At 37.9% G+C, this 13,887-nt stretch overlaps 1 protein-coding gene across 2 annotated transcripts in view; it reads left to right on the plus strand.

The window, feature by feature from the left end:
• STX3 (syntaxin 3) overlaps positions 1-13,887 on the plus strand; it is a 113,011-nt gene that overhangs the window by 70,350 nt on the left and 28,774 nt on the right. For both annotated transcript variants that reach the window (XM_053692290.1, XM_053692289.1), the window contains exons 5-6: positions 5,216-5,283; positions 7,835-7,943. In XM_053692290.1, the coding sequence (XP_053548265.1) occupies positions 5,216-5,283; positions 7,835-7,943 (177 nt within the window). The remainder of the gene's footprint in view (positions 1-5,215; positions 5,284-7,834; positions 7,944-13,887) is intronic.

A 13,887-nucleotide genomic window follows, 5' to 3' on the forward strand; every position in this document is an offset into this window, starting at 1 on the left:
TATATGAAACTTATTAACCCCTAATCCGCCGCCCGCCCACATCACCGAGACTAAAATAAACCTATTAACCCCTAAACCTCCCCCATCGCCAACACTATATAAACCTATTAACCCTTAAACTGCTGGCCCCCACATCACCAACACTATATAAACCTATTAACCCCTAAACCGCCAGCCCCCCACATTGTAACTAATAAACCAAACCTATTAACCCCTAAACCTCCAGTCCCCACATCGTAACTAATAAACTAAACATATTAACCCCCACATCGCAAAACACTAAATAAAACTATTAACCCCTAAACCTAACACCCCTAACTTTAAATTAAAAGTTAAACTATAACTATCTTTAAATAAAAAAAAAAACTTACCTGTGAAATAAAAAAAACTACCAATTAAAATAACCTAAATTACAAATTTAAATAAACCTAAGACTACAAAAAAATAAAAAATACGAAAAATAACGAAATTATCAAAAATAACAACAATTACTCCTAGTCTAATATCCCTATAAAAATAAAAAAGCCCCCCAAAATAAAAACATCCGCCTAACCTAACAATAAACTACCAATAGCCCTTAAAAGGCCTTTTGTAGGGCATTGCCCTAAACTAAAGAGCTCTTTTACATTCAAATATTACAAAGTCCCCCCTAAAAGTAAAAACAACCCACATAACCAACCCCCAAAATAAAAAACCTTTGTCTAAAAAAATCCTAAAATACGGCCATTGCCCCTAAAGTGGCATTTATATGGGCATAGCCCTTAAAAGGGCATTCAGCTCTTTTACTGCCCTTAAAGGGCATTCAGCTTTTTTACACTGCCCAAAGCCCTAATCTAAAAAAAAAAAAACACCCCAAAAAATGAAAGAAAAACCTAACACAAACCCCAGAATATCTACCCTCATCCAGGCGGCGACACCTTCCTCCATCACGGGACCAGCTTCTATCTTCATCCCGATGTCACGGAGCTGTGGAGGCGCGGAGCATTGCTGCCGGCGGCACGGACATCTAGTGTGGAGGATCCTCTTTATACGGTCACCGCTGTACGCTGAAGCTTGAATGCAAGGTACCCGTTTAAAAATGGGGTACCTTGCATTCCTATTGACTGGCATTTTCAAATCAGCCAATAGGATAAGAGCTTCAGAAATCCTATTGGCTGTTGAAATCACCACAGCTCAGCACCTCCACAGCTCAGCAACACCGGGATGAAGATAGAAGATGGTCCTGGGATGGAGAAAGATGTCACCACCTGGATGAAGACTTCTCACTGCCTGGATGAGGATGGATGACCAGACTTCAGGAACCGTGGGTAGATATTCTGGGGTTTGTGTTAGGTTTTTGTGTCATTTCTTATTTATTTTTATTTTTTTTAGATTAGGGCTTTGGGCAGTACAAAAAAGCTGAATGCCCTTTTAAGGGCAGTAAAAGGGCTGAATGCCCTTACAAGGGCAATGCCCATACAAATGCCCCTTTAGGGGCAATGGGTATTTTAGGATTTTTTAGATTTAGGTTTTTTATTTTGGGGGGTTGGGTTTTTTACTTTTAGGGGGGGGGGACTTTGTAATATTTGAGTGTAAAATAGCTGCTTAAAGAGACACTGAACCCAAAAAAATTCTTTCGTGATTCAGATAGAGCAGGCAATTTTAAGCAACTTTCTAATTTATTCCTATTATCAATTTTTCTTTGTTCACTTACTATCTTTATTTGAAAAAGAAGGCATCTAAGCTTCTTTTTTGGTTCAGACCTATGGACAGCACTTTTTTATTGGTGGATGAATTAATCCACCAATCCGCAAGAATAACCCAGGTTATTCACCAAAAATGGGCATCTAAACTTACTTTCTTGCATTTCAAATAAAGATACCAAGAGAATGAAGAAAATTTTATAATAGGAGTAAATTAGAAAGATGCTTAAAATTGCATGTTCTGTCTGAATCACGAAAGAAAAAATTGGGGTTTAGTGTCCCTTTAACTTAGGGCAATGCCCTACAAAAGGCCCTTTTAAGGGCTATTGGTAGTTTGTTAGGTTGGGGGGGTTATTTTGGGGGGGGATTTTTATTTTTATAGGGCTATTAGATTAGGTGTAATTTATTTTTTGTAATGTTATATATTTTTTTTTCCGTAGTATTAGGTTTATTTAAATTTGTATTTTAAGTTTTTTAATTGGTAATTTTTTTTTTAATTTGAATAGTAATGCTAGGTTAATTTTTAGTTTAATGTTAAGTTTTTTATTTCACAGGTAAGTTTTTATTTATTTAAAGATAGTTATATTGTGACTTAATTTAAAGTTAGGGGGTAGTAGGTTTAGGGGTTTATAGTATATTTTAGTGTTTTGTGATGTGGGGGTGCGGCGGTTTAGGGATTACTAGGTTTAGTTTGTTACGATGTGGGGGGCTGGCGGTTTAGGGGTTAATAGGTTTATTTAGTGTCTGCGATGTTGGGGAGCGGCAGATTAGGGGTTAATAACTTTATTTAGGTGTTGGCGATGTCTGGGGCGGTGGTTTAGGGGTTAATAGTTTTATTATAACAGTTGCGAAGTGGGGGGCCGGCGGTTTAGGGGTTAATCACTTTAGTGATGGCGATGTCCGGGGGCGGCGGATTAGGGGTTAATAACTTTATTTAGGTGTTGGCGATGTCTGGGGCGGTGGTTTAGGGGTTAATAGTTTTATTATAACAGTTGCGAAGTGGGGGGCCGGCGGTTTAGGGGTTAATCACTTTAGTGATGGCGATGTCCGGGGGCGGCGGATTAGGGGTGTTTAGACTAGGGGTTTATGTTAAGGTGTTAGGTTTAAATGTAATTTTCTTTTCTCCATAGACATCAATGGGGTAGCGTTACGGCGATTTGCCATTCCGCAATCGCAGGTGTTAGGTTTTTTTCTAACACTCTCTCCCCATTAATGTCTATGGGGGAAAGTGTGCATGAGCACGTAAACTCAGCCCTTGGTTTTTTGCGGTATGGAGCTTAACGCACCATGATGCACAGCACAAGGAGGGTTTTCAGTAACTCGTAATGGCAGCACTATGTAAAGTGCGGTACCGCTCATTTTATTGCCTTATTTACGCACCCGGTGTAGCACAAAACTCGTTATCTAGCCGTAACTTAATTGTAATCATGAAAAAACATTCTGATGTTAATAAGGTATTTATGATTGTTTTAATAAAAAGAAAAATGATGATTAAAAAATGGTGTTGTCAAATGTGAAGGATCACAATATATCTGAGCTCATACAGTCCTGGGCCATGAGTTTTTCTGTTGCATTGTGTATACCAATGTGAAAAGCTCTTTTTTACAGACTGTGTCACTGTGTATAACAAAAGGGGAAATTGTAAAGTATCACCATCACTTGATTTAATGGGATAAAAATAGAAAACTTGCATAATTCAGATAGAATATATATTTTCAGACATTTTTAAATTCACTTCTATTGTTAGATGTACATTTGTTCTCTTGGTAACCTTTGTTGGAAAAGAATATGTATATATTCTGCACACTAATAGGAGCTAGCTAGTGACTGGTGAATACAAACCTTTGTCTCTTGTCATTGGCTCAACCAATATTTTCAGCAATCTCCAAATATGGCTGCTCTGGACCTGACTTTAACTATGTGTTTAATCACTTTGCAGAGTTTATACACACAGTTAGATCCAAGCCATAGTGCAATAATAAAATGCTCTAACATATTAGAGAATTTTCTTTTCGTATTTTTATATCCCTTTAAATATATCCAAACGCTGGGGGAGATTATATATATATATATATATATATATATATATATATATATATATATATATATATATATATATATATATATATATATATATATATATAATTAAAGATTTATAATCCTAATTAGTATTGTCTGTTTCTACTCCCCCTTCATTTCCTCTTTTACCTGTGCTGTGATGTATTAAGTAGTCCCACCCACTCTCTACATAGGCTTTCTAAGGGCTTTAAAGGGGCTGGACTTCAAGATGGTCAAATGACACATACGCTGATTGGATGTTCTCTAGAATTGTCATTAAAAAAAAAAAAAAAAGTTAATCTAAGTGTGCCGGCATAACATTGAAATATAATTATTACTATATGCACTAATTTAACCATTTAACAAATGGATTAAAAACAGAAAGGTACACACATACTTTTTTAATGGCAAAGATTAAATATATGGCATTTGATTAGTTGTAGTTTAAAGGGTCTAAGTACAAAATTGACCAACAAACTGGGGTTCTTAAATGCTAGGAATAAATTTGCCCTTTTTTAAATGACCTTTCATAGCACTTAATCATTACACCAAAAGAGACACCTTTCCAATCCATTTTTAAAGTGAAGGCAAACTTTGATAAATGGAAGCCCGTTTTTTTAAAAACAGGGGCACTTTCACTCATCAAAGTTTAGAAGGCAGCCATTTTGATTAAAAACTTACCTCTCTTCTTTACACAGCCAGAGCAGCTTCCCCCACCCGGAGATCCTCTCTTCACACGTCATCAATGACTAATCCAGCTTCCTCCAATCACCGCTTTCCCCCCAGGATAGTCATTACCTGAGGCCATGCCATGATTGGAGGAAGCTGGATAAGTTATTGATGACGTGTGAAGAGAGGATCTCTGGGTGGGGGAAGCTGCTCTGGCTGGGGAAAAAAAAAAAAGTTTTTAATCAAAATGGCTGCTTTGTAAACTTTGATGAATGAAAGTGCCCCTGTTTTTAATAGTATTTTAAAAAAAAAAAACGGGCTTTCATTCATCAAAGTTTACCTTCACTTTAAGTAAATATAATTATCAATTTATTATTTTTTATTTTGCTTTAAAGGGACATTAAATCCAACATGCAAGGAGCAGCATTGCACTAAACTGAGTGAACCAATGACAAAGGGTATAAGCCATCAATCAGCAGCTAGCTCCCAGTAGTGCATTGCAGCCCCAGCACCTACCTGGGTATTCTTTTGAACAAAAGATACCAAGAGAACAAAGCAAATTAGATAATAGAAGTAAATTGGAAAGTTGTTTAAAATGTGTGCTCTTTCTGAATCTTGACAAAGTTTTTGGGTGTCAAAGAATTTGCCTTGCTATGTAAGCAACACAAGGTCAGCATTGTTTGGGTGTATTTACTGTTATGTGTACACAGTTATTGTCTCTGTAGTGTATCAATGTCATTCTATATTGTTTCCTGCTATGTCACAAAATTATACTGAAACTATATCTGTCTCGTGTTCTCTTTTAGGAATGGAACACACTATAGAACAGGAAGAGTCACAATCATCTGCAGACTTGAGAATAAGAAAATCGCAGGTGAGCCAACATGGTGATGCAGGAGTTAAAGGGACAGTTTACCCAAAAATGTTCTTCCCTTTTAATTTGTTCCCAATTATCTATTTTACCTGCTGGAGTGTATTAAATTGTTAACAAGTATCTAGTTTACTTTTATTTCGGCATTTGAAATAGCTGATTTTAGTTGTGGTATCTTCACCTATACTGAAAGTTTCTGGACCTACGTCCAGGCTATTGACAAGCTATGTAAAAATAGCCAGCAGAAGAAATTATACTCCCGGGGGGGATTGTGTGTAGAAGAGATAACTAATAAAATTATAATTTCCCATTGCCCTCATCTGTTTGACAAAGGAGGAGTTGAATTTACAATAGTGTTTATGCGTATTATCAGGATGACTTTAATGTGCAGTGATCTGTAAAGAAGGGTTAATGTTGTAGGAGGATGTGAGCAACGCTTAGCTGAGAATGAACAAAGCGTATAGCTTACTTTATGGGATGGTATTCAGTCTTAGTGCTGTCTTTGTTAGCTCACTACACAGAGGGAACCTCTCCTGCGGTATAGCAGTCTGGCTCATCCCAAATAGAGAAGGAAATATTTATATAAGAGAATGAGCAAACCTTAGTGTTTCTGTAAAAGATGCAGCAGGTCTCTCCTGTCACAGGGCAAGATTACAAGTAGCGCGTTAAGACTTTTCTGTGCGCGTTGTGGTGTTTTCGCAATCAATTTCCATTGCGCAGGTTTTACAAGTCTTAAAAAAAAATTGCAATTGAGTGCGCGCGCATTCACATTTTTTTCTGCAACAATCCTTTCCGAACTCGAAGAGCTGTAGTTAAGTTTTTTGCAATATGAAAGTTTCATGAAACACTTCAAAAATACATTACACAGTGCAGTTACACTTATATTAACACTGTCTAATAAAAATTATTTAAAAAAAATATTGCACACAAAAGTTATAAGGGCTCAAAGATACAAGATCTCGGGTGTTAGAATAAAAAAGCCAACGCAGGGATCGACATACCTACACATACATAGAGAAACATGGATTTCCATGTATAGACATATGTTTAAAGGGACAGTAAAGGTTCAGAATAATGTTATATAATTTTGCACACAGTGCAGAATTATATAACATTATTTAAGCGGTAACTTAAAAAAATTTAAAAGTATTTGAAGTTACCGCTTAAATAATGTTATATAATTCTGCACTGTGTGCAGAATTATATAACATTACTCTGAACCTTTACTGTCCCTTTAACTATGGAGATAATGAAAATATTTCACATTACAATCTTACGCACATTAAACAATATTTCAGATGTATTATCAACGCAATATTCGCATATAGATCTCAAGATATTTAGACATATACATATATACAGTATATGTTCATATACATATCTCGCAATAAATAGATATATCATCAAATATATAGAGAAATATTTATTTATAAATAAATAGAAACATATTCTGTTGCGAAAACATTTTCGTGTACACTTTTTAAGGAGAATACGTCATGGGTTTTGCTTAACATATTAGGGTTTTTGTGTCTTTTTTTTTCTTCTTCTCTATTTATCTTCTCCATTGACTCCTATGGGGGATATGTGAACACGATTTTGTGGTTTGCATTATGCGTCTTAACGTGCGCAAAATAAGTTTTTTGCAACTTGTAATAGCTGCGCAACCCCAAATGTGAAAAAGCCATATCGTGCATGGTGTTTTCGCAACTGATTTGCTGTGCGACTTATAATCTTGTTCACAGTGTGTAATGATGAATTGTTCTGTTATCCAGTGCTTTCATTTTTATACCTGTCTTATAGCGTTGACAGCTGTCCTCCACAAAAATGACACTCCAAAAGCTCTACCTTATCCCCCACTCTTGATCCGATCATGCATATTTTTTCACAACTGAACAATCATTTTATCCCTTGATTGCCACACTCAGGGGCTTTAAAAAACTGCACATTTAAGTGTCCAGTATTTTTGTGAAGATTTTACTGGACAGTCTGCTAAATGCTGAACACCTGGCAACCCTACTGTCTTAAAGTTAAAGGGACAGTCTACACTAAATTTGTAATGGTTTAAAAAGATAGATAGTCCCTTTATTACCCATTCCCCAGTTTTGCATAACCAACACTGTTATATTAATATACTTTTTACCTATGTGATTAACTTCTATCTAAACCTCTGCAGACTGCTTCCTTATCTCAGTTCTTTTGACAGACATGCATTTTAGCCAATCAGTGCTGACTCAATAAATAACTCAACGGGAGTAAGCACAATGTTACCTATTTGACACACATGAACTAGCAGTGCATAGCTATGAAAAACTTTAAAATGCACGGAGGTAAGAGCCCTTCAAGGGCTTAGAAATTAGCATATAAGCCTACCTAGGTTTAGCTTTCAGCAAAGAATACCAAGAAAACAAAGCATATTTTAACAAAAAAGTAAATTGGAAAGTTGTTCAAAATTGCATGCCCTATCTGAATCATGAAAGTTACATTTTGACTTGACTGACCCTTTAAATATAATACTCTTTGTAAAAGTAGATAAATGTTGCTGTTTTCCCCCTAGCATTCTGTTCTGTCCCGGAAGTTTGTGGATGTGATGACAAAGTACAATGAGGCCCAGGTGGATTTCAGAGAAAGAAGCAAAGGGCGAATCCAGAGACAGCTGGAAATCAGTGAGTTATTTAGTGACCGTTGCTAGGTGTGGACATGTTTTTGTGTCTAGTGCATGTGGTTGTAACAGGATACTAAAAATTAGGCACACAGTGTGACAAAACCATGAAAGGGAACTGTACTTTATAGATCTCTAAGGAGACTTCAGTTGGATCTTTTTATTGTGAAGATCCCAATTTCAAATAAGTACAATATTTCCCACAGAACCACAAAGTGGCACCAGACTCACCACCTAAGGTCCTAGATGGACCAGTGAGTAAAAAGGAAAAAAAATGGCCTCCTATTTGATATATGCCCATCTCAGTCGTCAGATCAGACCCTATCCCACACAGTTAATGACTATTACTTGCCCTCATTGGAGCTCAGAACAGACCCCATTTATGCAGCCCCCTATCAGTTACAAATGCCAATATAAGCATGGGTTGTGACATATTTATATGATACTTATGAGGCAGTAAGAATATTAACAAGTCAGATCAGACCCATGGAAGTAATGTCTCTGTTAATCATATACCCACATCATGCTTCAGATTATTCATAAATCAGTTGTCCAGTTCTTATAAATATTTTACTGGACTGTTATTTTAATAACGCTGGACACTTGGCAACCTTAAATGGCAATCTTGAAAGAATATTAAAATGTGCAGACCAAAGAAGGTAAGAAAAAGGAGGCTATGCAAAAAAGATTCAAAGTAACAAAATATATTAAAATGTGCTGGATTATTTCTGGAACAAATCCCTTTGTTTGCTTTCAGTCTAAAATGTTCAAAAGAGTTCTCCAACATACCAATAATTCAGAAAAAAATAAGATGTGGCTCAGATAAATGACTGAATGTTTGATTTACTACAGGGGTATCAAAATATGAAGAAGTCTTGACATAATGGTGTTACCCAAGGACAAATTTACTCCATTCTATAATTATATTAATTTTATTGTCTGCTTCTGCATTTGCAGTATTATTATTATTATTTTATAAATTGCCAAACAATTCCATAGTTCTGGGTACATGAGGGTATTGTTTCATGGAAAAATACACATACAACAGACTAATCAAACAAGTTATGGGGTAGAGATAAATTACAAAGTTGTGTAAAATTGCATCCTCTATCTGAATCATCATGAAAGAAAAAAATGTGTTTCATGATCCTTTAAAGCACATTTTTTTTAGTACTGTGTTTCCATTTTGATACAAATATTGTCTTTTTGTGTGGTTGCTCTTATATTGTTATAATATTATCTATATTTCTTTTACAAAGATATGACGAGTCCATGGATTTCATCCTTACTTGTGGGATATTAACCTCCTGCTAACAGGAAGTGGCAAAGAGCACCACAGCAGAGCTGTATATATATATATATATATAGCCCCTCCCATTCCCCTCCACCCTCAGTCATTCTCTTTGCCTGTGTTATACTAGGAAGACATGGTAAAGTGAGGTGTTAGTTTTAGTTTCTTCAATCAAGAAGTTTTTTATTTTAAATGGTACCGGTGCATACTATTTTCCTCAGGGGGATATGGAAGAAGATTTCTGCCCTGAGGTTTGATGATCTTAGCATTTGTAACTAAGATCCACGCTGGTTCCCACAAGACTTCTGAAGGTAACCATGAGACATCTTCAGTGTGGAGACCGGTTTCATGCTACAAGCAGCATTAAGGTATGTGCAGCCTTTTTTTCTGAGGAGACTTGGTGTATCAGAACTGCCTGGCATTATTTCCCTGTATGGGAATGGGGTAAGCAGTAAAACCTATTTTAATAAGAGGGGTGTTACTGGAGCCCCTATTTTATATTTATCATTAGTTGATATTTGGGCATTATGTGACATGGGAGACAATATAAAAAACGATGTTTTATGTTTTTTATTTTTGGCACTTAAAACTTATTGGTTATATTGTGTGTGTATTTTTACTTTAGTGCAAAACTGCATTTCCATGCGGTGTTGTTTGGGCCTACTCTGACTTTTGACCTTAAGGGGCGGAGCCTATTTTGGCGCAATTTCTTCAGGCTTAGCAGCAGCAAACAGTAACTCGGTGGCTCCTGGACTATGTAGCTGGTCTGAAGGGTTGGAAACTTGATTCAAAGTACCCTGGGGGCAGGTAGGTGCCACAGCAGAGCTGTGGCAAGGTGCAAAGGGTATTTTTATCTATCTTTTGACTACATGTTGATATAAGTACTTCTAAAGCCTTATTTCTGCCCTTGCTTCTGGGTGCAGTCATTTTTTGATTAACCAACGATATTAAGTTAAATTTGGGATTAATTTAACGTTTTTTGTGCATTTTGGAATTTTTTTTCATTTTTTCTTTTCCTAAAGGCACAGTACAAGTTTTTTCTGATGTTTATTTTATGCTATAAATAAGTGTTTAAACGGCTTTTGTGGTATTACTAGTCTGTTCAACATGTCTGACATTGAGGTTTCTCATTGTTCTATGTGTTTAGAAGCTATTGTGCAACCCCCTCTAAACATTGTGTAACTTTTGTACTGAAAGGGCTTTACAATGTAAAAAGCATATTTTAAATAAAGTAAGTGTGCCTAGGGATGATTCTCAGTCTGAAGAGAATCAGGATATGCCATCCAATTCTCCCCAAGGGTCACAATCTTTTATGCCCACACAAGCAACGCCTAGTACTTCTAGTGCGTCTAATTCCTTTACTCTGCAGGAGATGGCTGCAGTTATGTCAACTACCCTTACAGAGGTATTGTCTAAATTACCAGTGTTGCAGGGTAAACGCAGTAGGTCAAGTATTAATGTAAATACTGAATCCTCTGATGCTTTATTAGCTCTGAGTTGCGGATCAGGGAATTACTGTCTGAGGGTGAAATTTCTGATTCAGGGAATGTTTTACCTCAGACAGATTCGGATGCTGTGCCATTTAAACTTAAGCTTGAACACCTCCGCCTGTTGCTTAGGGAGGTTTTAGCGACTCTGGATTATTGTGATTCCTCCAGAGAAATTGTGTAAGATGGATAAATATTTGGAAGTTCCTACTTACACTGATGTTTTTCCGGTTCCTAAGAGAATTTCGGAAATTATTAGTAAGGAATGGGATAGACCAGGTTTACCGTTTTCTCCCTCTCCTAATTTTAAGAAAATGTTTCCTATATCAGATACCATTAGGGACTCATGGCAAACGGTCCCTAAGGTAGAGGAAGCTATATCTTCCCTAGCTAAGCGTACTACTATACCCATTGAGGATAGTTGTGCTTTCAAGGATCCTATGGATAAGAAATTAGAGGGTCTACTAAAGAAATTATTTGTTAATCAGGGATTTCTTTTACAACCTACGGCTTGCATTGTTCCAGTAACTACTGCAGCAGCTTTTTGGTTTGAGGCTCTAAAAGAGTCTCTTAAGGTTGATACTCAATTAGATGACATTCTAGATAGAATTAAGGCTCTTAAGCTAGCTATTTCTTTTATTACTGATGCCGCTTTTCAAATTGCTAAATTAGCGGCAAAAAAATGTGGCTCAAATCTTGGTCTGCTGATGTGTCATCAAAACATAAGCTTTTAGCTATTCCCTTTAAAGGTAAGACCCTTTTTGGGCCAGAATTGATGGAGATCATTTCTGATATTACAGGAGGTAAGGGCCATGCCCTACCTCGGGATAGGTTGGTTTAAAATGAGGGGTAAACAGAATCATTTTCGTTTCTTTCGAAACTTTAAAGGAGGACTCCCCGCTTCTTCTTCTTCCACAAAGCAGCATGAAGGGGTGGCCCCCGATCCGGGACCAGATCTAGTAGGGGGCAGACTTTTTCTTTGCTCAGGCTTGGGCAAGAGATGTTAAGGATTCCTGGGCACTAGAAATAGTGACCCACGGATATCAATTGAAATTCAAGGATTTTCTCCCAAGAGGGAGATTTCATCTTTCAAAATTATCTGCAAACCAGATAAAGAGAGAGGCGTTCTTACGCTGTGTAAAAGACCTTTTTACTATGGGAGTAATCTGTCCTGTTCCAAAATTGGAACAGGGACAGGGGTTTTACTCAAACCTATTTGTGGTCCCCAAAAAAGAGGGAACGTTAAGACCCATTTTGGTCCTCAAGTGTCTAAACAAATTTCTAAGAGTTCCATCATTCAAGATGGAGACAATTCGAACGATTTTGCCAATGATCCAGGAGGGTCAATATATGACTACCATGGATTTGAAGGATGCTTACCTTCATATTCCAATCCACAAAGATCATCATCGGTTTCTAAGGTTTGCCTTCTTGGTCAAACATTATCAGTTTGTGGCTCTTCCTTTCGAGTTGGCCACAGCACCCAGAATCTTCACAAAGGTTCTAGGGTCTCTTTTGGCGGTTCTCAGACTGCAAGGGATAGGGGTGGCGCCTTATCTGGATGATATTCTGATTCAGGCGTCAACATATCATCTGACAAAATCTCACACGGACACAGTGTTGTCTTTTCTGAGAACGTACGGCTGGAAGGTGAACATAGAGAAGAGTTCACTTGTTCCACAGACAAGGGTTCCTTTCTTGGGAACTCTGATAGACTTGGTAGCCATGAAAGTATTTCTGAAGGAGGTCAGAAAATCAAAGATTTTGAATGCTTGCCGAGCACTTCTGTCCATTCCTCGGCCATCAGTGGCTCAGTGTATGGAGGTAATCGGATTAATGGTAGCGGCAATGGACATTGTTCCGTTTGCTCACTTTCATCTCAGACCACTGCAACTGTGCATGCTCGGTCAGTGGAGGGATTATGGGGATTTATCTCCAAAGATAATTCTGGATCAAGAGACCAGAAACTCTCTTCTTTGGTGGTTGTCGCCAGATCATCTGTCCCAGGGGACTTTTTTCCGCAGACCCTCGTGGGTGATAGTGACAACAGATGCCAGCCTTCTGGGCTGGGGTGCAGTTTGGAACTCCCTGAAGGCTCAGGGTGTTTGGACTCAGGTGGAGTCTCTACTTCCAATCAATATTCTGGAACTGAGAGCTATATTAAATGCGCTTCAGGCATGGCCTCAGTTGGCTTCGGTCAGATTCCAGTTGGACAACATAACGACTGTGGCATATGTCAATCATCAGGGGGAACAAGGAGTTCCTTAGCGATGATAGAAGTATCCAAGATAATCAGTTGGGCAGAGGCCCACTCTTGTCATCTGTCAGCGATCTACATCCCAGGGGTAGAGAACTGGGAAGCAGATTTTCTAAGTCGACAGACTTTTCATCCGGGGGAGTGGGAACTTCACCCGGAGGTATTTGCCTCATTGATTCTCAGATGGGGCAGACCGGAATTGGATTTTATGGCATCTTGTCAGAATGCCAAGCTTCCAAGATACGGATCCCGGTCAAGGGATCCTCAGGCTGAACTGATAGATGCTTTGGCAGTACCTTGGTTGTTCAGCCTAGCTTATGTGTTTCCGCCGTTTCCTCTCCTCCCACGCGTGATTGCTTGAATCAAACAGGAGAGAGCTTCAGTGATCCTGATAGCGCCTGCGTGGCCACGCAGGACTTGGTATGCGGATCTAGTGGACATGTCCTCTCTGCCACCGTGGAAACTTCCGTTGAGACAGGACCTTCTCATTCAAGGTCCTTTCCAACATCCAAATCTAATTTCTCTGCAACTGACTGCATGGAGATTGAACGCTTGATTTTATCGAAGCGAGGATTCTCTGATTCAGTTATCAATACTTTGATACAGGCTAGAAAGCCTGTCACTAGTAAGATCTATCATAAGATATGGAGTAAATATCTTTATTGGTGTGAATCCAAGGGTTACTCATGGAGTAAAGTTAGGATTCCTAGGATTTTGTCTTTTCTCCAAGAAAAAGAAAAAAATATCAGCAAGTTCCTTAAAGGGACAAATTTCAGCTTTGTCAATTCTGTTTCACAAACGTTTGGCAAATGTATCAGATGTTCAGTCTTTTTGTCAGGCTCTATCTAGAATTAAGCCTGTATTTAGACCTATTACTCCTCCCTGGAGTTTGAATTTAGTTCTCCGAGTTCTG

The sequence above is a fragment of the Bombina bombina genome, chromosome 9 (genome assembly GCF_027579735.1).
Source record: "Bombina bombina isolate aBomBom1 chromosome 9, aBomBom1.pri, whole genome shotgun sequence".
Classification (NCBI taxonomy): domain Eukaryota; kingdom Metazoa; phylum Chordata; class Amphibia; order Anura; family Bombinatoridae; genus Bombina; species Bombina bombina.